Source organism: Hyalella azteca, unplaced genomic scaffold (assembly GCF_000764305.2).
Source record: "Hyalella azteca isolate HAZT.00-mixed unplaced genomic scaffold, Hazt_2.0.2 contig6469, whole genome shotgun sequence".
NCBI lineage: Eukaryota > Metazoa > Arthropoda > Malacostraca > Amphipoda > Hyalellidae > Hyalella > Hyalella azteca.
Window position 1 is genome coordinate 54,270 of NW_025936630.1, and position 25,046 is coordinate 79,315.

The following is a 25,046-nucleotide window of genomic DNA, read 5'->3' on the forward strand; positions in this document are numbered from 1 at the left end:
TTGTTTAGGTTTTATGTCTGTCTTTGAATTTTGACTTTTAAAGTGATTTTATTCATTTTTAGTTTAGTCGAACTGATGATGGAGCTGGACTCCGAAACGTTTTCAATATCGATATGGTGAATTTTCTTGGCGTTTTCTTTGCTTTTAAATTCCTTGTGAACTTGCGATATAAGCAGACTAATGATATAAGTACTTTGAACAGAGTGTTCAGTAGAACAGAGAATTTTGTTTCGTCTTGCTTATGTGTTGAAGTTTTGATTGTCGTTTCTAGTATCACTAACTCTTATATATGCTACCGAAGTCATCATTAGTATTAAATATTTGCAGATCACGATTTGCAAAGGTGTTTAAACTAAACCTATTCAAAAAGTCATCTTTCAGTGTCATTTATTGAAAGCAATATGATCATTTTCACTGAAATATTGTTGTGACAATAGAACTGTTATTTTATGTATTATTAATGATAAGACTAAGCTTGGATATATCATAACTGAATGATAATGAATGCTTAGTCCACTAAATGCTGAAAATGCCTTTTCTGAAAAGAAAATCTGAAAATGCCTTTTTCTTTTTCAGGAAGCCTTTTTCTGATGATGCTTGCGCTGCGCACTAAATGCTGATGATGCTTGCGCTGCGCACTAAATGCTGATGATGCTTGCGCTGTCCACTAAATGCAGATGACATGCTGTAGTTGTACTGTGGGTGCATATGTTAGCAGCTCTGAAATGCTTGAAGTTTTGAGTATAAATGGTGAAGGGTCCCTAACTGACTCGTCCATAAGAACTTTCACTGCAGGACCCCTGTCGAGGATACGACTTAATGCGATTAGTTCAGTGCTTACGGGGAAATAATGAACGGAGCGCCTTATTGATGATTTATGGATTTTCTGGTGCCGAATAAAAATGTATGAAATTGTGTAAAACGAGTCGCCTTTTTATTCAGGCAGACGTTTGGGATGCATTGGAAAAGTTTTTTGTTGCAAAGTTTGTCATTCATTGAGCTTGGCACGTTTTTCATGCGTGGTGCAAACTTCCCGAGCAAGTGCAAAGTAAAGCTTGTAAAGTTTGCAGTTTTCTTCATCCATTCATCGCTTGATCAGAAATTTATCATCTCTGGCCGGAAGATAACGTACCATCGACGTTCCCATCACAACAATATTGATCCACTTGAACAATTGCGTTTGCTGTTTTTTGCGCCTACGAACCTCACAAAAGTCGCTTCAACTACGCACGGTAGTCACTACAACTGCACATTCTGTTCATGGCCGCAACTCGTAGCTATACTTCACATTATTAATTTAATTTTGTTAGCAGTTTTTTTATTCCGTAATAGGAAATTTAGTGGAAGCTGCAGCGGTGTCCGAGCGTGTTACTTTAGAGGCTGCAATTTTGCATCATAGGCGCCATAGGCCAGCCCAGCGGCACTTAATGTATTCATTGAGTTTTATGTGTGCTACCGAGAGCATGGCCAGAGTTAGGATGGAGTGAACGGCGTGAGAATTTGATGAAAATTCTACAATATTTGGTAGGCTTACGCACGCTTTTCGGCGGTGCACATATTAATGTGTGGTATCGAGGACACTAGTTTGGTAATGAGAAAAAATGTTAATCACTAGGAAAATTTAAAAGTCGCTAAACATGTCGCCAATCAGGAAAAAATTTCCAGAAACTTTTTGTTTGATGCCCGCGTAGCGTCGTGGATACTGCGCTTTGTTTTTTTTTCTGTTCCGCTAAGCAGAAAATTTGTTCAGCAGAACAGAGAATTTTGTTTCGCCTTTTGTGTATTGTGTGTTATTTGTCTTACCATGTCCAGTCAACCCTATTTAATGATGATCAAACGAAACTGACATTTTACGTATAGAACATAGAACTCCCCTTGTACATACTAATATTTTTTGTTATTATTTACTGAATATTAAAATTAAACTAAATTTATACATACGAATTAAAAAATCAAATTTCATTATTTAAGCCAATCCTTCCTATCCTCCCAGTTTTACAACGCCTTGCTATTCTCCCACCAAGCATAACTCTTCAGGTCCTGAGAATATCCCGACACAATCAATTAACTAACCTGCATGCGCGCCCCAGCTAGCAGCCTCTATATATTGCTGTTCATGGCTTACAACCCACAAATTTTGATATATAATAAAAGATTTTGAATAAATTATATTTTTAAATCTAGTGGGGAAACCGTTTTTGCAAAGATCTTTTCTAATGCCACTTACGAGGTTTAAAATGAGATTCTGGTGACGGCAATGTACTTTCTTGGAACGTGGGTCTGTTTCAGCGCATACGCAAGTCTCTGTAGATTTATTATTTATACGGTATCTAACATATTATTTCGAGTCGAAATTATCGCAAATACATTAACTCATTAGATATATTTCTGCATTTTGACATTGGTTACATTTGCATTTAAACATTAGTTACATTTGCCTGGTAGAGAGCGAGTATGGCTCCGGATGAGGAGCCATAAGAGATACCATTATCTTTCGGATAATTGTGTCCGGGCCCATGCTTCTACATTGTGCCCCAGGGCCCATACCTCTACATTGTGCCCCAGGGCCCATACTTCTACATTGTGCCCCAGGTCCCATGCTTCTACATTGTGCCGCAGGGCCCATACTTCTACATTGTGCCCCAGGTCCCATGCTTCTACATTGTGCCCCAGGTCCCATGCTTCTACATTGTGCCCCAGGTCCCATGCTTCTACATTGTGCCCCAGGGCCCATGCTTCTACATTGTGCCCCAGGTCCCATGCTTCTACATTGTGCCCCAGGTCCCATGCTTCTACATTGTGCCCCAGGTCCCATGCTTCTACATTGTGCCCCAGGTCCCATGCTTCTTCATTGTGCCCCAGGTCCCATGCTTCTACATTGTGCCCCAGGGCCCATGCTTCTACATTGTGCCCCAGGTCCCATGCTTCTACATTGTGCCCCAGGTCCCATGCTTCTACATTGTGCCCCAGGGCCCATGCTTCTACATTGTGCCCCAGGTCCCATGCTTCTTCATTGTGCTTCAGGGCCCATGCTTCTAAATAGTGCCCCAGGGCCCATGCTTCTACATTGTGCCCCAGGGCCCATGCTTCTACATTGTGCCCCAGGTCCCATGCTTCTACATTGTGCCCCAGGGCCCATGCTCCTCAAAAGGGCTGAGGGCCGCAGCTGCAGGCACGGCAGTTGCAGCCACGTCGGTTAATGGGGCGCCGCCTGAACAATCGCGTCGTCGGTAACGAGGAACGATGAGGGGAAGCTAATCTGATGCCGAGCCTGCATAGGAACCGTGTGTCTGCGCCCTGAAAATTAAATGGGTCACATTGTCCAAATAAATAGTGACCCTCCTTTCTTGCCCATAGCACGAGTATATATTTACAGAGCTTACAAAGCTCTCAGTAACGCCCATTAATTAATTTGGTAAGGTCATAATGATCCATTAGAGGGCGAAAAGTGCTTCGCTATTCCGACGAAGTCTCGCTCATTTGTGTGAGTGTACCTCATACCTGCCAGCCCCATGAAGAAACATGGACATTTTATCCTTATGTCCAAGAAAGAAAAATGGGCAGTTCATCGAGCGCTGCAATCTAACCATTTCCGACGCTGTGCATCGCTATTTCAGAAAATGCATCGCCATTTCAGAAAAGTTTGGAGGAACAAAATTAGTGATGGAAAAGTTACACAGCGATGACGCATCTTATCTCTTTGTGAAATAGCAAGATTTGCACGCTGATTTAACTAACATTTTGTTCCATAGTAAAGTCTGGTATTTTTCAATGGACATAATTTTCTACGGTGATGTGGTGTTAACACAGTCTACGATGACGGTGGTGTTAACACAGTCTACAATGATGGTGGTGTTAACACAGTCTACGATGATGGTTGTGTTAACACAGTCTACGATGATGGTGGTGTTAACAGTCTGCGATGACTGTAGTGTTAACACAGTCTACGATGATGGTAGTGTTAACACAGTCTACGATGATGGTGGTGTTAACACAGTGTACGATGACGGTGGTGTTAACACAGTCTACGATGATGGTGGTGTTAACACAGTCTACGATGATGGTGGTGTTAACACAGTNGCATTACTGGTGCACCGCTGCTGCATTACTGGTGCACCGCTGCTGCATTACTGGTGCACCGCTGCTGCATTACTGGTGCACCGCTGCTGCATTACTGGTGCGCTGCTGCTGCATTACTGGTGCACCGCTGCTGCATTACTGGTGCACAGCTGCTGCATTACTGGTGCACCGCTGCTGCATTACTGGTGCACCGCTGCTGCATTACTGGTGCTCTATTAATGCACCAGTTTTTCAGTCAAGTTGTTTCCTCTCGGCAGACTGCGCGTTTGTTAAGGGATTTTCGCCCCCCGTTGTGCTGTTGTTCAACTGCATGCATGGCCTGTCAAGGGGGGCGGCGCCCCTCGATAACTCCCGTGCCTGCTCGTTCATCAGGGCCGTGGTTTCCGTCCCATGGAATGAATGATAAAATAATTTCCAGTCCGTGGCTTGTAACTCGGCCGAAGTCGCGCTAACTTTGAAGGGCAAGTTTTTGCTCTGTTCAGGACAGTGTAGGCGATTCATGTCTGGCCGACCATCACACGCCTAAGATCTGAAGTGAGATTTTCAGGGGCGCGTGGCATGAGGATGTGGAAGTTTCCAGGTCCATGGTTTTCTAAGTTACTGGGTTTGACGAATCATGGATTTGCCATGAATGCATGTCAACGCTCTTGCTTGTGTTTTTTGTTCTTGTAATACTTTCTGAGCTCGTATCTTGTATAAAATTTCACAAATTAACTTGAGCAAGCTACATTTATTGGAATTATTCAGTTGCATTTTGGTCCTCGAGTCGTATAATTTAGGAATATTTGCATGCAAGCTCGATAAAAACGAGTGGCTTATACATTTCTGTTGGTTCAGAAATGAGTCCACATTCCGGTTCAAGTTGCCCTCTCATGTGAACTAAGGTCCAATATTCCGGCTCAAATCTTCCTTACGTGTATAGTACATGGGTTCAAATCACCATCACATGCGTGTTTTGATCCTAATTTAGGTTCACCGCTGCAGCCAATGGCTGGGTATTTAGTCACGGTAAGGGTAATATGTGGTCCAGATATTGTCCAGTTCTGATGTGTTGTGCGTCACTTGTGGGCCAAGTTGTGTAACACATGGTGGTCCAGTTGTGGTCCAGGTATCGTCAAGTTGTTCAAAGCTTGTGGTCCAGTTGTGCGTCACTTGTGGTCCAGTTGTGTTTCCCTTATAGGTCCAGTGTGGGCTAGGTGTGGTCCAATTGTGGACCAGTTGTGGAACATATGGTGGTCCAGGTATCGTCCAGTTGTTCGCAACTTGTGGCCCAGTTGTGGCCTCGTGTTACGGTCAGTCTAGAGATTTTTCAGTCATAATTCGTGATGACTTCTTCCTCCTGTTAAAATATCTGCCACGGCGCAACAATTTCGGCGACTCCATGTCGCCCACTGGCGACGTTTGCGAGACGCTCTGGCATCTAATAGCTTCGTCGGTCAGTATTAAATGGCCTACACACGTATTAAATGGCCTACGTATTAAATGGCCTACGTATTAAAAGGCCTTTTCCATGTACAAATATAAGTAAGATAAATGTCTGTTGAAACGATTTAAATTTTTTATTTTTCCTGACTGTAATGTACATTTTCACATCAGTGAGGTTTAATTGTGAATTAATTCGAGTAATATTTTTAAATGAACAACTTAGAAGTTTGTTTGAATTAAATGATCGCATCAATGATGTCTTGCAAGTTTCTTTAGAGCACTCTGCCGCCCAAGTTTGTTCATGATTTAGAATCTATAAGCTAGACTTAATCGTGTAATCGTGTTATATCGTGTAATCATGTTATCGTAATAACGTGTGCCAATTCAACCACTTCGACTAATTCTACTCCTGTCGATATTGTGAATTGTTTTAATTGGCGATTAAGAGCTCTAGAAATAATAGGATTCAATTGGATTCATCCAGCGTGAAGGATTTCCTCTGATCCTCTAGCGTATAGGATGAAGTTACGGCGCATTAACTTAGACGAGAGATATTACTTAGAGGAGAGAATCCTACGCGCTACGCTGCACCCCAGTAGGTTTCCTTGAAGAACGTGCAGGGATTATGAGCCTTTAAATCTTACCAGAATATTTAATATATGTACGTACAAGAATTAATGGAAAATGGATATATTTAAATCTTAATTCAAATGTTATTTTAAATTCGAGGGTAAAAATAACCTGAGATGGATGTTTTTTTAAGTTAAGTTAATTTTCTGACTTCTGATCCAGCAATGAAAAAAAAATTGCCTTGGATTGGAGGGTTTAGTGCTTGACGTTACATAGGCTTGTACTTATTATCTAATGCGACTTGAAGTAGAATATGACTTGATATACCCTACATTGTCAGCTCTAGTTAAGTAGAGTTGGTGCACTGCAAGGTAGAAGGATTTACCTGAGAATTGCGGTAGAGAACTTGGTAGAGCTCATGAGGTAGAAGTGTTGAAATAAAGACTCGCTTAAATGGCACGGGGAATTATAACTTGGTTACTTAATGACACTTGGCGGTCTTCATTATATAGGGGCATCTAGCAGACCCGAGTCGAGCCCGAGGCCTGTGCAGCCAAGATGATTGCAACCTTCAGTATCTGTTGCATATCTGTTGACCCATACTATACGACCAAGATGGCGGAGTGATGCAACCTTCAGTATCTTGCATATCTGTTGACCCATACTATACAACCAAGATGGTGGAGTGTTGCAACTTTAAATGTCTGTTGCATATCTGTTGACCCATACTATACAACCAAGATGGGTGAGTGTTGCAACCTTCAGTATCTGTTGCATATCTGTTGACCCATGAACCTGCTTTTCCCGAGTATAACCATCGTCACCGAACCTTTAGGTACGAATAGCATTGACGAAGTTACTTGCACTTGAAAACGATAGGTTAACTAGTTGCTACTCTCAGTAAGACGCAATACCAGGTTTTTAGCTAGAAATATCAGCAATTTTTAATGTATCCATGATCATCTATCTTATTGCATGGCCATGATTAATTTGTCAGAATAATCATAGTTTTAGCCTAACATGTATGCGCATTAACACACGAAATAATAGTTATACTTTATACAAACGATGATTCTCTCGAAATGATACTGCATTAAAGTATTCCTTATGCAGCAGTATATAAAAATGTAACATTTTTTGCTGTATACCAAACTATGATAATTATGCACAGTATTAAAGCCGCGGGGGTCCCATAAATCGTATGAATCCTATACCCGTTGATTTTATCCTATTATAACACAAAAGTAATTTGTATATTTCTTATCGTTCGCTGAAGTAAGAGTTCATTGTAGGACAAATTCTGCTGCTGTAGTGATGTAATTTACGGGCGCACTTCGTTAATGTTCCAGCCTGCACACTTTGTTCCTTTGTCCTCGACGTGAAGTTCACTGCCGCCAAATACCCTTTAATGCCACTATTTTCAAAGGATCTTCTAACAATCCTGCTACTTTAAAATCCCAGCGGGTCTTAGTTTTCATTTCAATTTCGAGCAGCAATTTATTTACAGATAAAATCTGTTGCAGTTTTTGTCATCTAATTAATTTTAAGGCTGCAGCTGTTAGTTCACATTTGTACTGCTCAAATTTTTAGCTACAATATTGCAGACACTCATCCGCAAACGGAGATTGCCGGCCGCCGTGCTGCCATTATTCTGCGCAGGATTGTAACGGAATATAGTGCAGGCCACCGTGCTGCCATTATCCTGCGCAGGATTGTAACGGAATATAGTGCAGGCCGCCGTGCTGCCATTATTCTGCGCAGGATTGTAACGGAATATAGTGCCGGCCGCCGTGCTGCCATTATTCTGCGCAGGATTGTAACGGAATATAGTGCCGGCCGCCGTGCAGCCATTATTCTGTGCAGGATTGTAACGGAATACAGAAGGGCAGCTCATGCATGCCTCTTGGCCGCAGCTGCGTTGCTTAATCAAGTTCAAATTTTTATGCCCAAGCCTCGGGCAGCTGGAAGTATTTCCGGACGTTCAGGTTCAATGCATACCAAAATGTTAAGCTTACACCACACATCTGTACGAAGATTACGTGTAATGATTTGGTTTCAAACTATGGAGCAAAATATATTCAACATTCCATCGTTAAATAATGGTTTGTTTTTGCTGAAGGAATATTGTCCTATTATAATGTATGATATTTGAGTAGTTTTTTATCAAAGGCCGTCCTCTCACATGTAATTTGCTACTTAATAATTATTCACTATATATATAAATTTAATATAACGTCACCTTCATCCATGTTTTTCTATATAGAAATCGGGAAACAAAATTATAAGAATTCAACTGTCTATTAACCATTTTATAAATTACATGTATTTTCTCTCGAGAATTTTATTGAATAGAATGTTGTGGCGCTGTAGTAATTAAATACTGCACTTTTCACGGTGGTATGTTTTCTTTCATCTCATCAGGCAGGCTTGTCTAACAGCTTTGCGGTTTCCATTTAATGCATAATATTTCCTTCCATTAATAATTCGCTTTAAGGATAAATTTTTAGATTTGACTCGAGCTGGAGCAAAATTCCGAAACCGGACACGTTTAACGTATTCTACTTCCAAGTTTCAGCCTAGATGGCTCAATTACAATAAAAATTACCCTAAACTACCTCAAAATTCGAAACCTGCGACCGCGCTACTTTTTCCAATCTGGGAAAAAGTCTCGGGCTCACTTGGGCTCGCTGATGGCAGACGTGTAGAGATTACGCGCGACCTTTCCAATAAATTGCAATTCCTCCTTGACGTACTTACTTTCTTATTGTACTATCGTTACTTATAATATTGCCGATTAATAGTTGAATTAGTGTACTTTCCTTATTAGCGTGCAGCTTCAAAATAAGTAAAACGTGTAATTTGGCTATACTGGATTTACACACGTTCTCGTTCGTTATTATGTTCCATCACTTGATTCAAGAATCTTCAGAACGTGTAAATAAAGGATTTATGATTGATAATACAATTGAATTTTTTTCATTGAAAATCATTTAAATTAGAGTGCAATACCGTGAATTTCAAAGAGTCGAACGTCAATGTCAATGTTAAATTTTAAAGTAAGAAATACTTCACCAGCATCCGATTTTATTTTTTCAACATTTGTTATTTGTTCGCTTGTTTTTAAACTCTCGTGATGAACCTACTGACTTTTGATAGACCTAATGATAAAAAAATATAACTCAGTACTCACAGCAGTGAGTGACAGAGAGCGCATTTTCTCGTCGACGAAAACTTGAGGTCACGGACGGACGGACGGACAGACAGACAGACGGACATGGCAAGCACAATAGTGCATTTTTTCCATATTTGAGAAAATGCGCTAAAAAGCCTAATACCGCACACCCTGCCACTGGATCGCAGGTGTCTCCTATAGGGGAACTTTTCTCTTCAACTGGAAACTTTTTCCTGGTCAACATGAACTTTTCCAAGCCCGTAGTAAACTATTTTCAGGCTCGCAGAGAACTTTTTTCTGCTACAGAGGAAACTTGAGGAATCCAAAAGAATCATTTATTTCTTTAGGCCTACGTTATGGTATATTTTCCTAAAGTATCATTTTGAGCGATGTATTCTAAAAGAAAGAGTTGGAAGAGCTACCCGCTACTTCTATATATTGCAATTTATTCTTATATTTTTCTAATTTGATTATGTAGAAGTAGCCGAGCATCAAGACGCCGGACGTTAATCGTGCGCTTTTCTTCCTTTACGATCGCAGCGGCTGATACCTTATCTCGAGGCGGAGATAAGGTGCCTTGAAATATGGCTTATTTTTATCGTCCAGAGGGACGGTCTCAAGACCACACCGTAAACTTGTGTAACAATCACTCCGCTAAAATTTCCTGGACGATGGTACATTTAATTATGTTGTCTCCAGTAATTAGAAGTTGCTCACGAACATCCATAACGAATTTCCAGATTTTCAAATTTTATTACTGGCTATATATATTATATGTATTCATGCTCTTAATTCTGAACATATATCTTGAAGTAAAATTATGGTTCGAATTTCGTATACATTTTAATAACTATTCCCTAAATGCCGGTATCGATTACGGGATTGATCACTTACCTCGTATATTTTATTTGAATACATTTCAGGCTGAGATTTAAAAACGAAGAAGATTTGACTTTCAAGCTTCTTCTCCTGTCATCTGATGGATTTATTTTCTTGATTTTGTTGAATTATCATTGAAGGCGGTGAGAATAACGTTGAACTTAGTGAGCTGAAAACTTTAACGACGCGTTCGATCAGGAAGAAAAGTGTTCATCGATGAGCGTGTTCAACGTACATCCTGCGTGTTCAGCGTACATCCTGCGTGTAGAACGTACATCCTGTGTGTAGAACGTATATACCGCGTGTTAAGCGTTTATCCTCCGTGTTCGGCCCGCACTGCCTGCGAGTGTTCCTCCTATACACGCAGCTATCACTCGCCCCAGAACTTGTTATTTTTTCGCCACTTCGCAAATCTTGGATCAAAAGTTCCGTTCAGTTTTTGCTGGACGTTGAAATTCTCGAACGTCCCCAGGATGCGCGGCGACGGCCGCCAAAGAAGCACGGCGATTTAGTTTGGGCGGCGAGCTGGACGCACGGATTGCGGAATTTTTTTTCCGGACTTTACCACCATGATGCTATTTTTCAAATTGAAACTCTGCGAATAAATATTGTATAATGAGATGTTATTGAAAGTAATCTTCTGTTAAAATATATAAATGTGGCTGGAAATAATTATAATATTTTTGATTGTATTCGTACCAGATAATTAGTTTATTTTTTCGATAAACTTCAAATGATAGGTACGCAGCAGGGTTTTATATCTTTTAAAAGAACTTGAACAGAGTTTGAGCGTCCATGCTAATTTTTCTTTTGTATTACCAGGGTTTCTTCATTTATATATGTTAAAGTATTACTTTTATTTCACATTTCTGACTTCATTTATATTTTTTGTTTAAATTAGTTCATTCTTATCAAAAGGAAATTATTTTCGTATAAATTTATAAAAAAATCTTTAAATGTTATCTTCAGTCTATGATGAAGTTCAAATGGCTAGTCATCGATGTAAAGCCTTCCCGATCATCTCTAACAAGCAACGACATTTACTCTAATCCTCCGTTCATCTACCCTGAATATATTAATTTACAAAGCTAGCAATAATTGACCTATAATTATTATTTAACACAACATAATTAATGCCGATGCGTGTAGTTGATGATCTAAAACTCATGAAGCTTTCATTTTCATATAATTTATTCTAAACATGTTTCCATTGCCTTGAATATGCATTTCTAATTAACATCAAAGTGGAGCTTTAATGATCTTCAATCATGCAAGTATACGCAGAAAAGTTTTAATTGTTTTCTGCGATCCGTTTATTGTTCTAGAGAAGTTGAGTCCAGCAGACTTATGGTTATTGCCCGTCATGTCCAGACGAGCCATCCCTCAGACCACACTCTCAAAGATATGAGTGAGAATTTGTCCAAAAAGCGAAGCACCTTTTGCGCTTACGTAAGTCATGACACAGTTTGGCCCGAATAATTTGGGAGGAGGGGTCTTTCTGCTCGTGCTTTGGGTAATAAAGCGTGTAACCTTTTGGACAATATGACCTATTCATTTGTGCGAGTGCAACTTCAGACCATGGGCAATTCATCGTGAATTGTGAAGAGCAGCTTGGAGCGATGCATTAATAGAATCAGTTATTACGAATTATGAATGCACATTATTCTTTACTGATACATACACATTTCGATTTGACCGCTGTTCTATTCTCATCTCTCTTAAATCCTAAATTATATTATCTAAACGCTAGAATTTCTTCACGAGTTGACGAGATGCGAACAACAAGCCACTCTTCGTCACCCAATTTAGCATCAATGGCGAATCAGTGACGGCTGAACATCACCCACTGACTGGCCACCCATAACCCTGCGACGTGAACATCACCCACTGACTGGCCACCCATAACCCTGCGATGTGAACATCTCCCACTGACTGGCCACTCATAACCCTGCGATGTGAACATCTCCCACTGACCTGTCACCCATAACCACTCATAACCCTGCTATGTGAACATCTCCCACTGACTGGCCACTCGTAACCCTGCGATGTGAACTTCTCCCACTGACTGGCCACCCATAACCCTGCGATGTGAACATCTCCCACTGACTGGCCACCCATAACCCTGCGATGTGAACTTCTCCCACTGACTGGCCACCCATAACCCTGCGATGTGAACTTCTCCCACTGACCTGTCACCCATAACCCTGCGATGTGCACATCTCCCACTGACTGGCCACTCATAACCCTGCGATGTGCACATCTCCCACTGATTTTCCCCCACTGATTGCGTCAGGTCGCCCCATGACCTTGAACGACTCCGCCAGCGTGCGGCGGTGGTGGCTGTTCCTGTTGGTCGCCTGCGCGGTGCTGTTGCTTCTTCCCGGCGCCCTCGCACGTCCAGTGAGCACCCGCAGCTACGGGGACGACGCATACGATGCGGGTATGGCACTCTATGCTACTATTCCTGCTATGTTGTGATACCTCTTGTAGCCGGTATAGTCGCTTGAGACCTCTTGTAGCCGGTATGGTCGCTTGAGACCTCTTGTAGCCGGTATGGTCGCTTGAGACCTCTTGTAGCCGGTATGGTCGCTTGAGACCTCTTGTAGCCGGTATGGTCGCTTGAGATCTCCGTCAAATGATGTGAAAGAAATAGGAAACAACGTGTAATCGACTTTATTTAGACGTCAGGTGCCTTGTGGAAGCAATTTATTTCATCCAATTAGTAGGTCTTGAAAAATTATGTAATGTAACTGCATCCATAAATACCTTCATTTTTTGACAATTACACCTTCTTAATACTTTCATTTCTAAATAATTTTTACGAGACTAATTTTATTTCTAATATAATAATATTTTTAACTAATATTCAGAATCAGTGAATGTGTCATTCTTTTCAAGTGTTTACTTACTTTTTCAGCTAAAAGAATTATTTAGTTATGGGCTTTGTGTTTTCAAAAGAATTTTTTTCTTTTAGCAGCATATATAGTTTGTCTTCTTGATTTCATAATTTTCGTTCGTAATTTTATGACGACGCGAAGCTATGATGCATTGAATTATTAGTGTTTTTATTTGAAGTGAAGTTATTTTTTTGCATTTGAGTTCTATGCATAAACTAACGTGATTCAATCAATTACAATACATAAATGTGAATTTCTAATTAGTAATTGAAGTTTTCTCAACAATGAAAAATTGATTTTGAAAACAACTTATTCATTTCGTTTGACAAGTTTAGTATGTAATCTCGAGCTGTAACGTCCAGATATTCTACTATTGCCACCGCTTCTCCATCATTTGGTACAGATCTCTATTCCTATGTAACCAAAGTCGTGCAATTTATAGATCAAAGAATGCTTGTTATTCAGTTATCCACTGTGCATCCTTCGATTTTAATTCAATTACCACATATCATTCAAAAGCTTTGATGAATTATTGAATCAAGCCACCTAAAGATGGTTGTCTCTCTTTTTCACAAGCTAAGACTTTAGCTTGAAACTTTACGACAACTTGCAAAGTTCAATTCAACACAGACGTCGACGGAAGTTTTAACTTTCGATTCCGCTTGCAACTTAATGTCAACTTCACCTTTCTATCTCACTTTTGAGTTGAAGTTAGAACCTGTTGATTCTTCTCGAGACTTGGTGATTGGAACACGGCTATTTGATTACTTTTTTTTCACGCGTTCGGACGAAGTCGCAACTTTTTGTTTGTGCCAGTTAACCTCTTCCTAACCTGGCCCTCTCTAACCTTGCCCTACCCTATCCTGGCCCTCTCTATAACCTGGCCCTCTCTATAACCCGGCCCTCTCTATAACATGGTCCCCTCTATAACCTGACCCTCTCTATAACCTGGCCCTCTCTATAACCTGGCCCTCTCTAACCTGGTGCGTACACGAGACGGTTCTTGCCTCCTAATTTGTTTTTGATTGCAATTGTGTGTGTGTACCGAACACTCAACAGGAACAAGCAGTTGTTGAAGTTTGTTCTAATTGCGAGTTTCTTGTTTTGGTCGCCTTCCTAAAAATGTGTAATGTCGAACAATTTTTAACTTCTCATGTAACCTTAATCACAAACTTTTTAATGAACGTAATTATTGTGATGACTAATTTAGAGTGATGTAACATTTGATTGTAGTTAAAGTCTTTCCAATTCTACGATGCAATTGTTTTGGGAATCTTTAATGAAAGTCGGGATTATCCATCACATGGAATGTAATTTTCTGCTGAAGTTTACCTGTGCGTTGATTGTTCTACAAAAAATTAATTAATATAGCGACCTCATCAATGACCCAGCCTCTGTACAACTCGCTCTCTGAATGTTCAGTTTAATAGAGTAGTAAATTTATTTTTTGTTTGTTTATGAATTCCCGTTGAAGTTTCTGAACTGTCTTAAAATGCAAATAATTGTTTTGGTGAAGAATTTGCATTGATTTTCTGCGGTAATTAAGACATAATCTGCCCAATGGCATTAAGGCTATGGTAATTGTCATCTGTTTATAGGAAGTGCATCACTGGAACAATTTCTCTCATACCCTGGTCATTTAGAAGTCACTTGTTAAGCAGTCGACCAAACTGCCTAATGAGCAATTAGTCTCGCGTCGCCCAGCGTGACTCGGAAAACAAGCTAATTAAGCCTTGACGTTTGTCACAAGAACTAAAACATCGGCTACACTTGTTGCTGGTTACAAACATCGTCTACACTTGTTGCTGGTTACAAACATCGTCTACACTTGTTGCTGGTTACAAACATCGTATACACTTGTTGCTGGTTACAAACATCGTCTACACTTGTTGCTGGTTACAAACATCGTCTACACTTGTTGCTGGTTACAAACATCGTCTATAATTGTAACTCGTCACTTGTAGTGCCACTAATAAACTTGTAACTCGCCTGTGTTGGCACTGTCTTATCATGCGACCGACTCTGTCTGGTTAGACATCTTTACTAATTTCAGACTCATTATCGGCGGTGCAACTTGAGGCATCGTATTAAATAACAAAATATTGTTATTTAACTAACTAAATTATTTATTCCGGTTACAATGTTTAACATTTTAGATATAATTATCTAAAGTTATTTGCTGGTCAGAGTCGTCGTTGATGGTAGTACACGTAGTGTCAGGGAGCACCGCGCGTCTGCCGTGCGACTCGCGGCCGCTGCACGCGCAGGACGCGGCGCGTCTGGTGCTGTGGTATGGCCACGACCACACCAAGCCGCTGCTCAGGTCAATTTTTTTTACTTTATTTAATGAATAAATGCTTCAATAGTAGTTGATTAAAGGTTAATTAGTGGTGATAATAATAGTTAATTAATCAAGATTTGATGATTTTTTGCATTGCTGTCTTTAGTACGAAGAAATGTTTGAATTATTATTGGGTTTTGTGTAGTGACGGAATGACGATAAATTGCATGAAATTTCTGGAGTGGTGGAGAGATAATATAAATCAAAATTGATGTGAACTTTTTCTCTGTGCATATTCTCCGTGGGGTTTTTGCGATTTTTGAACCACTGTTTGCGAATATTATTATATTATGTAAACTATTATAATATCTTTCAAACGTTATTCAACTCAAATCATTGTCAAACGTATTTGCATGACTTAATCATGTCACTTTACTCGATAATATTTTGTCTTATTATCATTCTCCTCTTCAGTTACGACAGCAGAACTCGAGTCCGCAGAAAGCAAGCGGATCTGTTCAACAATACTGACTATAAATCTTTCAAACTCGACACTTTTCACTCCGAAAAAAGTGTCTACTCACAATACAGACGTAATGCAAACACAAAAGCTGATTACGCTGACCAAAGTTTAAAAAATAATAAATTTGAGAGTGTGGCAGTAAAGACATCTCTCACACCCGAGTATTCAAATCAATTTCTAACCCCATTATCAAAACCTTCCGACTCGCCTTTGAATAATTTTGATATTTTTTCACCTCGGCGCGTCCGTCGGTCGATTAGTCACTTTAGATTAGGTGTCGGTCCAGAAACGCAATTTTATAATTTGAGGTCATTTTTAGACTCCAGCTCATCACGTTCATTTTTAGACTCCAGCTCATCACGTTCATTTTTCTACCACAATTCAACAAAATTTTTCTCCCCGCTTTCTTCCATGCCTTTAGCTCAACCCACATTTATACCTATATTATCAGACTCAACATCTGCACCATATTATTCACAACTCTTTCCAAAACATCTAAATTCTCCCACCTCAGTCAATGCTACTCTCTCTAAGTATTCTCTCCGACAACCCTCACACACCACGCATCTCAGTCTCGAGAGGGAGGGGGCGGTGTTGGTTCTACGTGACGTCACTCTCAAGGATCAAGGAGACTATCGCTGCGTAGTGCACTACCGCACCAGCCCCGTACAGGCCAGGCGACTCCGTTTCCATGTCCACAGTGAGCTGCAACATAACTCAGTTGTTTTATTTTTTCTGAAATTGTTGCTATTAAGTGACTTGAAATTATTGAATGCATGTTATTACAAAATTTCATAATAACTGTTAGTTGGGTTTATTCTGATCTATCAAGAGCGTACGTATTGCAGTTGTATTATACGATATCTTCAAAATATTCAGTATATCTGATAGGACCTTGGTTTATCCGCAAGATGTTTGAAGACGCGCGATAGTGACAATGAACAACACAGAACTTAACATGCCCGCAGTAACTGATATTTACTTGAGTAATTCAAACATGGGTTCGAAATTCCGTGTACTGATGTTACATTTACAATGTTACATTCCGTCTATGCTTCAGTGAGAGTCCTATCTATGCACTAACCCTTAGCCAAATATTACAAATATACATCAAGACGCTTGTGGGCGAAAGCCCTCGCATAGGATATAGCGGTCGAGTGCGAAGAGATTTAGACCAGCAAGTTGTGGGTTCGAGGCCTAACAAACTAGGAAGTTTTCCGTTATTGAGTGTTGGCAGCGCCTGTGCATATTGTACAAAACAAACACTCCTCATGCCAAATAAGCCCCAATGAACGAGTCAGCTGTTGTGTTGTTTGGAGCAAAAAGTTGTAATTGCTTCAGATAGAAATACATAATATATATGATTATTTTATCTTGAGAACCAGTCCCTGCCGTGACGCAGAAATATATAATGAATATTATTATTTTATCTTGAGAACAAGTCCATGCCGTGACGCAGAAATATATAATGGATATTATTATATTATCTTGAGAACAAGTCCCTGCCGTGACGCAGAAATATATAATGGATATCATTATATTATGCTAAGACCAAGTCCACACCGTGACGCTGCTGCACGACAACGGCGAGGCCGTGGGGCGCGCGCTCAAGCCGTTCTCTGAAGGGCATCGTCTGAGCATCACGTGCCGAGCTCTGGCGGGTGAGACTTCGTTGCGTATACGAAGACCTGCTGTCCAATACGGAGCCATTGAATTAGTTATTTGTCATACGTTGATCGGCGTCAATGCTGTTTGTATCTGACTGCCTGGTAACGAAAATTATTATACTCTTATAACCATCGCTCTCCTAAATTAAGAATGTTTTTTTTCGTTTTTATTTCTTCTTCCCAAGTTGTATCGTCGTCATACATCTCTATTAGGAAACGAAAAAAAGGTCTTAGCATTCCACGAATTGTAGGACGTGTTTGTTAAAAGAAGTTAATATAAATAATTGGTGGTAGTAAGTGGTTGAAGCTGTGTTTGCATCACAGGTAGTGATCTTGAGAGGCTTGTATGGCTGATAGACGGCGAGCTGTTGCAGTCTTCGTGGTCGCAGCCTCAGCCACACGTTGCTGTGAGTCGCCTGACGCTGGCGCTGAAGGCGGCCTACGACGGCCGGCAGCTCACGTGTCGCGTCGCCAGCAGGCAACCCGCACGACGCAAGGCGCTGCCTCACGGCGAGTTATTTTAATGTCTTCTTTGATTATTGCATAGTGCTGTCTATTTTACTTACTGTACAGTACTGGCTGTTTCAGTTATTGTATAGTAGTGTGTTTTAGTTATAGTATAATACTGTCTGTTTTACTTACTGTACAGTACTGGCTGTTTCAGTTGTGTATAGTAGTGTATTTTAGTTATAGTATAATACTGTCTGTTTAAGTTATTGTATAGGACTATCTGTTTTACTTCTGTATAATAATGATATGAGCCAGAGTATTGTGACGAGAGCATTTCTTGAGATTACCGAAAGGAAGTGTGGATAAGCTGTACGGTACTATGATGATTATGATCAGAGATTATTTGTGGGATCGATTCAGCAGAAGAAGCTAATCTTATTAGTAGAAAAGCAGCGACATAAATTTACCGTTCATTTTGATGCCGTTGCAAATTGACTAAAATATGTTTCTACGTGTTGCCACTACTGAACAGTCGGTTCGTATTACTTATTGTCTGTGTTTGATGGCCAAATTCGTCTCGAAAATCAAAGGTTAAAGGATTTCTCTAAAATTTCTACCCCGGCATTTACAATGCATTCATCATTCAACTTCACTTGCAGAAAATGAGCGCTCCTGGGCGTTAAAAAACGCTACCGATGCGGAGTGGTTATCAGGCTATCCGGACCACGAGCTCACCAATGAGTACCCAAATGCCGCGGCAACCACTTACTTTAATTTGAAAAATTTGACGAGCAACGGAATTTCGTCTAAAAAAGCAGCAGAATTCCCTGCAAGCGGCAAGAAGCGGCACAAAAACCGCGTCAAAAATTCCCAGTCAAAGCAACTCGTGATCGTCGAGGCATCGGTTCTGATCAGCGTATTGGGTGAGTCGAATACTCGTGTTGGGTGAGTCAAATACTCGTGCTGGGTGAGTCAAGTACTCGTGTTGGGTGAGTCAAATACTCGTGCTGGGTGAGTCAAATACTCGTGTTGTGTGAGTCAAATACTCGTGCTGGGTGAGTCAAATACTCGTGCTGGGTGAGTCAAATACTCGTGCTGGGTGAGTCAAATACTCGTGTAGAGCGAGTCAAATACTCGTGTAGAGCAAGTCAAATACTCGTGTAGAGCAAGTCAAATACTCGTGTAGAGCGAGTCAAATACTCGTGTAGAGCAAGTCAAATACTCGTGTAGAGCAAGTCAAATACTCGTGTAGAGCGAGTCAAATACCCGTGTAGAGCGAGTCAAATACTCGTGCTGGGTGAGTCAAATACTCGTGTAGAGCAAGTCAAATAATTGCGTAGAGTGAGTCGAATAATCGTGCTGGGCTAGTTACAGTATTTACAGAACGTGTGAAAGTGATAATAATCGAACGATTTTACTCAAGTTTCTTACTTAATAACTTGTGAAGAGTCGTATTTGTGGAGCTAGCGATATTATTCATTGTTACATTCATTGTCATTTGTAGCGGTGCCTGAGACGGTGCTGGAGGTGGAGGGTGGAGGGGGAGGAGTGAGGGTGGAGGTGGAGGAGGGCAATAAGCTGGTGCTGCGATGCAAGATTTCCGCCAAACCTCCGCCAGATTACGTCGCTTTCCTCCTGAACGTGAGATTTGTTTTCTTGTTCGTGTTTTATAACGTGAAATAACAGGAATAACGATGGGTGATTAGTTATGTTATTTGGGTTATTGTTTAGTTTATGGGCTTCTTAATTACTCATCTGATTACTCGCTGAATTGCGCACGCCATAGAAAAATGTAAATGAATAGCTTTGAGTGATAAAATGGTTGAGGAAAATTCACCGTAGCTAAATCTTTAATTATTTGGCTGGTCTCATTTCTGAAGCCATTTAGCGATTTTAATTTGCCCCTGCCGAAGATATTAAGAGATAATTACATTTCTGACGTTGAATTGGACTGATTGTACTCTGAGCTTAAAATCTATTTAGAATAAACTTAAACAAAGTATACAGCGAATGGCTGTCAACGAGGCCGACAACTACAATAATTTCCTCCATCCTGAGTTGCCAGGGGCGGGTTGTGCACAAGAAAAAACTTGCTGACAAGGAAGTTCTGAAGCACGCGTCCTCATCAAAACAAAATGAAAATATTCCCAAAATTCTGAGTGAAGCGAGCGGCCTCTTCACTTCCGGGAAGCGCCACACGAGGAGCCGCAGCCGCTCTTCTAGTGAAGAGATGATTTCTTCGCTACAATATTTCTTAGCACACTTTCCTCAATTTGGTTTTGATGATAGAAAGCCGGAAAAATTAAAGCTTTCGAGAGCGGATTGTGACAAGAATGCCCAAAAAAGTAACATTATTGACGACAAGGAGCAACTGCAGGCCGATGAAATCATACCAAAAAGTACAAAACTCAGTCCAGTTATGCGCTCAGGAAGTGATGAAGCGGAGCACAAAAATTCGCGTGCAAAATTCCGAAAATTTCTTGAAAAAGAAGACTCGGAATACCTGCAGTCCCTAACTTTAAAAAATCCTAAGCCTTTTTTGTCGAGCGAAGAGGAATTAAAAAATGCGTTACATGAGAAGCTCTCAGAGAAAATAGATGATCTAAAGGAGATGAAGGTTGATTTTGTGGTGGCCGAGGCGACGGCCGCGACTGGCGGGCTGTACACTTGCGTGGCCAGCAACAGCGAGGGCGATGGACAGAGCAACGCTGTGCTGGTCTCCATCACTCGTAAGTCCTGGTAAATCGGCAGTTAAATTTACCGTTTTCTGGCAGTTAATGCAGGAATTTAAATGAATACATCATAAGATCAAATGGAAACCTGCTACTAAATTCAGTATAAATTGATCCAACAAGTGAATCGGGTCGAGCAGCCAATGGATCTCTGGAATGACCGATTAGGTAATAACAATGAATGCAAGGGGTGAGATTGAACACTACAATGAAATACCAAGAGATTCATACACGTTTGTATAACATAATATTCACTGAACGATTTCCACGTTGGTATTTCGGAGTAAAAAATCTAATTTTTAATGAAGACCATTTGTGTGATTGTAATCCGGAGTGATTAATCCAATAAAAATCATTAGTTCCCGTACGTAACTTTAGACTTTCAGATTTGACAGCTACTCATTCAATGGCGGATTTTCTTCAGATGCCCCGCGCTGTTCATCCTCAAGTCATCAAGAACTAAGGGCATCTGTGGGCACCATTCTCCACTGCCCCATCACGGCAAATCCTCCTGCTACGGGCATCATCTGGGTACGCACCGGTGCCTTTAGTTCTCACAGTCCCGCTGGGATGAAAGACTCGCCGGGGCAACCCAGTGCTGCCGCTCCAGAGACTTCCACGCAAAAATCTAACGTCCGTCTAGAAACCTACAATCCTGATTATTTTAATCCCGATAGCCGAAGTAAAACAGCCTCCGAAAACTCGATTGAAGATTTTGTTACCGATACCACTGGAAATGCGACAATTAATTTCGCCACTTCGGAGACTGCCGATGTTGGCCGTAAGAACTCAAGCTCTTACAATTTCATCGTTGCTCCAGCGGTATTGGGTACAACAAGCAGTCACGATCTCAAGTTAACGGCAAAAATGATCGAATCGTTGAAAATCAGTAGAATGAAAACTGCTGCTTCGAAAAATTTGGAACCAGAAGACCTGATGGATATACCTTCAAATAAATTTGTAGCCAAGTCGAAAGTTGACGAAAAAGTCGTTGAAAATGTTGACAGGAACAAACAATTTTCAGCGTACGACTCTTCGAACCGACTAGGAAGAGCCACTCTAGACTCAGCTTGGAGTGATGCACATATCAAATTGTGTCATACTTCAGTTACAAACCCTTTTGGTATGAAATTAAAGTCAGTTTCATCTAGTGAGCAGAACGACCTGCCAGGTGACGGAGCTTCCAGGTATTCGAAGGTTTCCAGTTCAGTCAGCATCGATAATTCAAAACCTCGTGTAGGGACGGACAAGACACGCTTGAAAGGATACAAAAATTATACCCAAAAATCATTTAATTTATCGACAAAATTATCTACTATCGACAAAAATGGTAAACAGAGAACACTTAAAGTAAATGATCTGTTATATCCCGAAGTCGGAAGTAAAATTAGAAAAAGTCTTAAAGTTGAGTTCCCGGGACTAAATTATCCAGCTGAAAATAAATTAAATACGAGTACACTTTACACTGCAAACTCGGGACAATCTCTCGTCGGGACGAGTCACTCTGAAGCCCGCGAGTCTGCACCCAAGGCCGCGCCCCTCGGCACCGCAGACGCCGGCCACGCCGACGCTGTCGAGGTTGCCTGCTACGCCATCAACTCGCGGGGCTACAGCCCCCAGCCGTGCTACTTCACGCTCCTCATGTCAGGCAAGTCGAGGCTTGGCTTCTCGTTTCTTTATTCTTCAGTATCTTTATTCTCGGCACATTAAAATTCGGCTTATGAACGAATTTATTATGATGAATACACCAGTAATCAGTTTTATTCGCATCATTTTAGTGAACTGGTATTATTATTGAGTAACTCTTATGGCGATTATAGAATATATACAATGTATAATAAACAATTTGACTTGAATTCTCAATTTTTACACAGAGCAACCGCCTCCACCCTCAGACTGCTCGGCCACTTCCAGAAGCGCCACGTGGTTGACGGTCACCTGCTCACCCCCGCTCCCCTCATCTACCCTCACCACGCTGCAGGTACCTGCCCACCCCCGCTACCCTCATCTACCCTCACCACGCTACCGTTACCCTCATCTACCCTCACCACGCGGCAGGTACTTGCTCACCCCCGCTACCCTCATCTACCCTCACCACGCGGCAGGTACTTGCTCACCCCGGCTACCCTCATCTACCCTCACCACGCTACGGTCGTTCTCATTTTGTTTGTTGTGATCGTCAGTCAACGTTGCGCTTCAAGTGTCCGTCCCGACGCATCTTCCCAGCCGTTTCTTCATGAATGTGAATTAATCTTTTTCTTCTTAATTTTCAGCTTTGGTCGCCAACGGGCCATCTTGTACGAAATATCTCGTCAGAGGACGCTAATTTTGACGTGCGTGACCTACCGCCTTCGTCTGCCCTGCAGCTTCGTTTGTTTTCCACGTCTTCAACTGGCCTCTTGTCTTCGCCGGTGCTACTGCAGGCGATCTTGTTGCCAGAGGATACGACAGGTCTAGACGAGTTATCGATTTTAAATAATCATTATTTTTATTTGTGAGTTTTCAGAATAATACTGTAATTCATATGTTATGTACGAGGCCTCACGAACTGGGTGGTTTCATGTTGTTAGATCTGTTTGGCTAGTTTTATCGTACTCAATCTAGCTATATTTTGAAAACTCAATCCAGTGAAATGAGTAGCTTGCAAGCTGTTCTCGCTATTTAACTTTATTTCAAATAGAAAACAACTGTTTTTTCTAATGCAGAGGACTACACATCCTCTACTACCACCGACCCTCCAGTTGCAGCGTCCCTGCTTCCTCTACCAACGTCAATGCCTCCTGTTGTTCTACCTTTACCTTCCTACCAACCATCTAGCATCATTCTGGTACTGATGCTGAGTGTGGTTGTGGCGACATCTCTGGTGATGATATTGTGTGGTGCCGCTAAACTATTGCGTTGCAATCGACACCACAATCACCAATCAAGTATTGCAAATCAGACATCAGAAGCCACCACCTACGAGTCGAGACAGTCTGAGTGTGGCAGCGAAGACGTATCAACTCCTAATGATGGTTATCAGAAAATGTATGCGGTTCGCAATCTCTCTGCTACAGATAAAACAAATTTACAAATTTTATGTTCAACTCCTGGCGCAGTGCAGCCAATAGAGTTGAATCGCGAGACTATTTTCAGCGGAGCACATCCCCATGAATTTGGCCGTCGTGTCAGTGATGAGGCATCAGCTTTGCCAGAATATAACTATTTGCAAGATTATTCTACTCGGTTGGCGTCTGCGGCTCAAGTAGAAGCCATGATTGGGGGAAGGCAAATGCCTGTATGTTGTAAAGCCTACTCATTTATTCAAGAAAATTTCGACGATGTTAGAAATCCCTGCCGCTCCGAAGCCACAGGAGAAGAGAGTCCGCCCACTGAAGATGATGAAGGCGATCGTAGAGCAAACAGCGCACTCAAAAATTGCGATATTATTTTGAAAAAAGTAGTCATTAAAGATAATAACTACACTGGAGTCGGCCTTGACGGTTGTAGAATGAATGCCTCCAGCTGTGCCATAGAACAAATTCATGGATATTCACACAGTGATGGAGCCAGTTTGAAGGTTGGTACGAATTCTATCAAGTGTACAGAAGTGAAGGTTAATATGCCTACCATCCAACATAGCCTCTGTGAAAACGATTCAGTTGATGGATTGACAGCAGATAACAATCCGGATTACCCAATAGAAGACGCGAAATTTATATCAACTCTTCCGGTAAAACTTCGGTCGAAGTTAGACGATAAGCTCTTGGATAACCGGAAGAGTCGCACGGCTTTTTTGCCTGCGACAAACAAGTTGTTCGCTGAGGCGGACAGGCGACCCGATCAAAATATAAAAACTTATAGAAATGAACCTATCTCTCAAGTTGTGCATCTGGGGTTCAAAGCAGGAACAATGGAAGGAGGTTCTGCAGCTTCCCTATACGCTCGGGACGTGGAGAGGATATTTGCAGCAGCCGACACCGAAGGTCAGCTCTGCGCCGAATCGGCGGAGCTATTCTTTTCAGCTGGTAAGAAACGGGTGTGTACACAAAGATAACGAGTATTAATATATTTGCCGTATATGGTAATTAATTTGTTACGATGAAGTGGAGTTTTGGTACCTTTGTTGTTTGGTTGGTTCGAAACAATTGATTTGCATCTACTTCTACCCAGCGCGTTTTCTCAAAACTATTTTTGTAATGATATTGATTTAAAGGGAAGAGAAGTGAAGAAGCCGCAGCTGCAAATTTCTATTAAAAATAATGGACGTCCCAACCTCGGCTACTTACATTCGCCGACCATCACTCGCCCAAGATGTCTAGCCGGCATAGAATTATACATCGCTCTCAAACCGTTCAAGAGGAAGAGTCAATATTAATGTTGAGGTGAGT

The 25,046-nt window shown here is 41.2% G+C and overlaps 1 protein-coding gene across 1 annotated transcript in view; it reads left to right on the forward strand.

The window, feature by feature from the left end:
• LOC108665731 overlaps positions 1-25,046 on the forward strand; it is a 29,969-nt gene that overhangs the window by 3,827 nt on the left and 1,096 nt on the right. The window contains exons 3-17 of the mRNA XM_047880853.1: positions 3,917-4,177; positions 12,420-12,566; positions 15,211-15,346; positions 15,779-16,527; positions 17,378-17,488; positions 17,819-18,004; positions 18,604-18,867; positions 19,449-19,585; positions 20,010-20,673; positions 21,101-21,751; positions 22,109-22,324; positions 22,551-22,657; positions 22,950-23,127; positions 23,382-24,683; positions 24,872-25,040. Of these exons, the coding sequence (XP_047736809.1) occupies positions 3,917-4,177; positions 12,420-12,566; positions 15,211-15,346; positions 15,779-16,527; positions 17,378-17,488; positions 17,819-18,004; positions 18,604-18,867; positions 19,449-19,585; positions 20,010-20,673; positions 21,101-21,751; positions 22,109-22,324; positions 22,551-22,657; positions 22,950-23,127; positions 23,382-24,683; positions 24,872-24,912 (5,150 nt within the window). The 3' untranslated portion in view covers positions 24,913-25,040. The remainder of the gene's footprint in view (positions 1-3,916; positions 4,178-12,419; positions 12,567-15,210; positions 15,347-15,778; positions 16,528-17,377; positions 17,489-17,818; positions 18,005-18,603; positions 18,868-19,448; positions 19,586-20,009; positions 20,674-21,100; positions 21,752-22,108; positions 22,325-22,550; positions 22,658-22,949; positions 23,128-23,381; positions 24,684-24,871; positions 25,041-25,046) is intronic.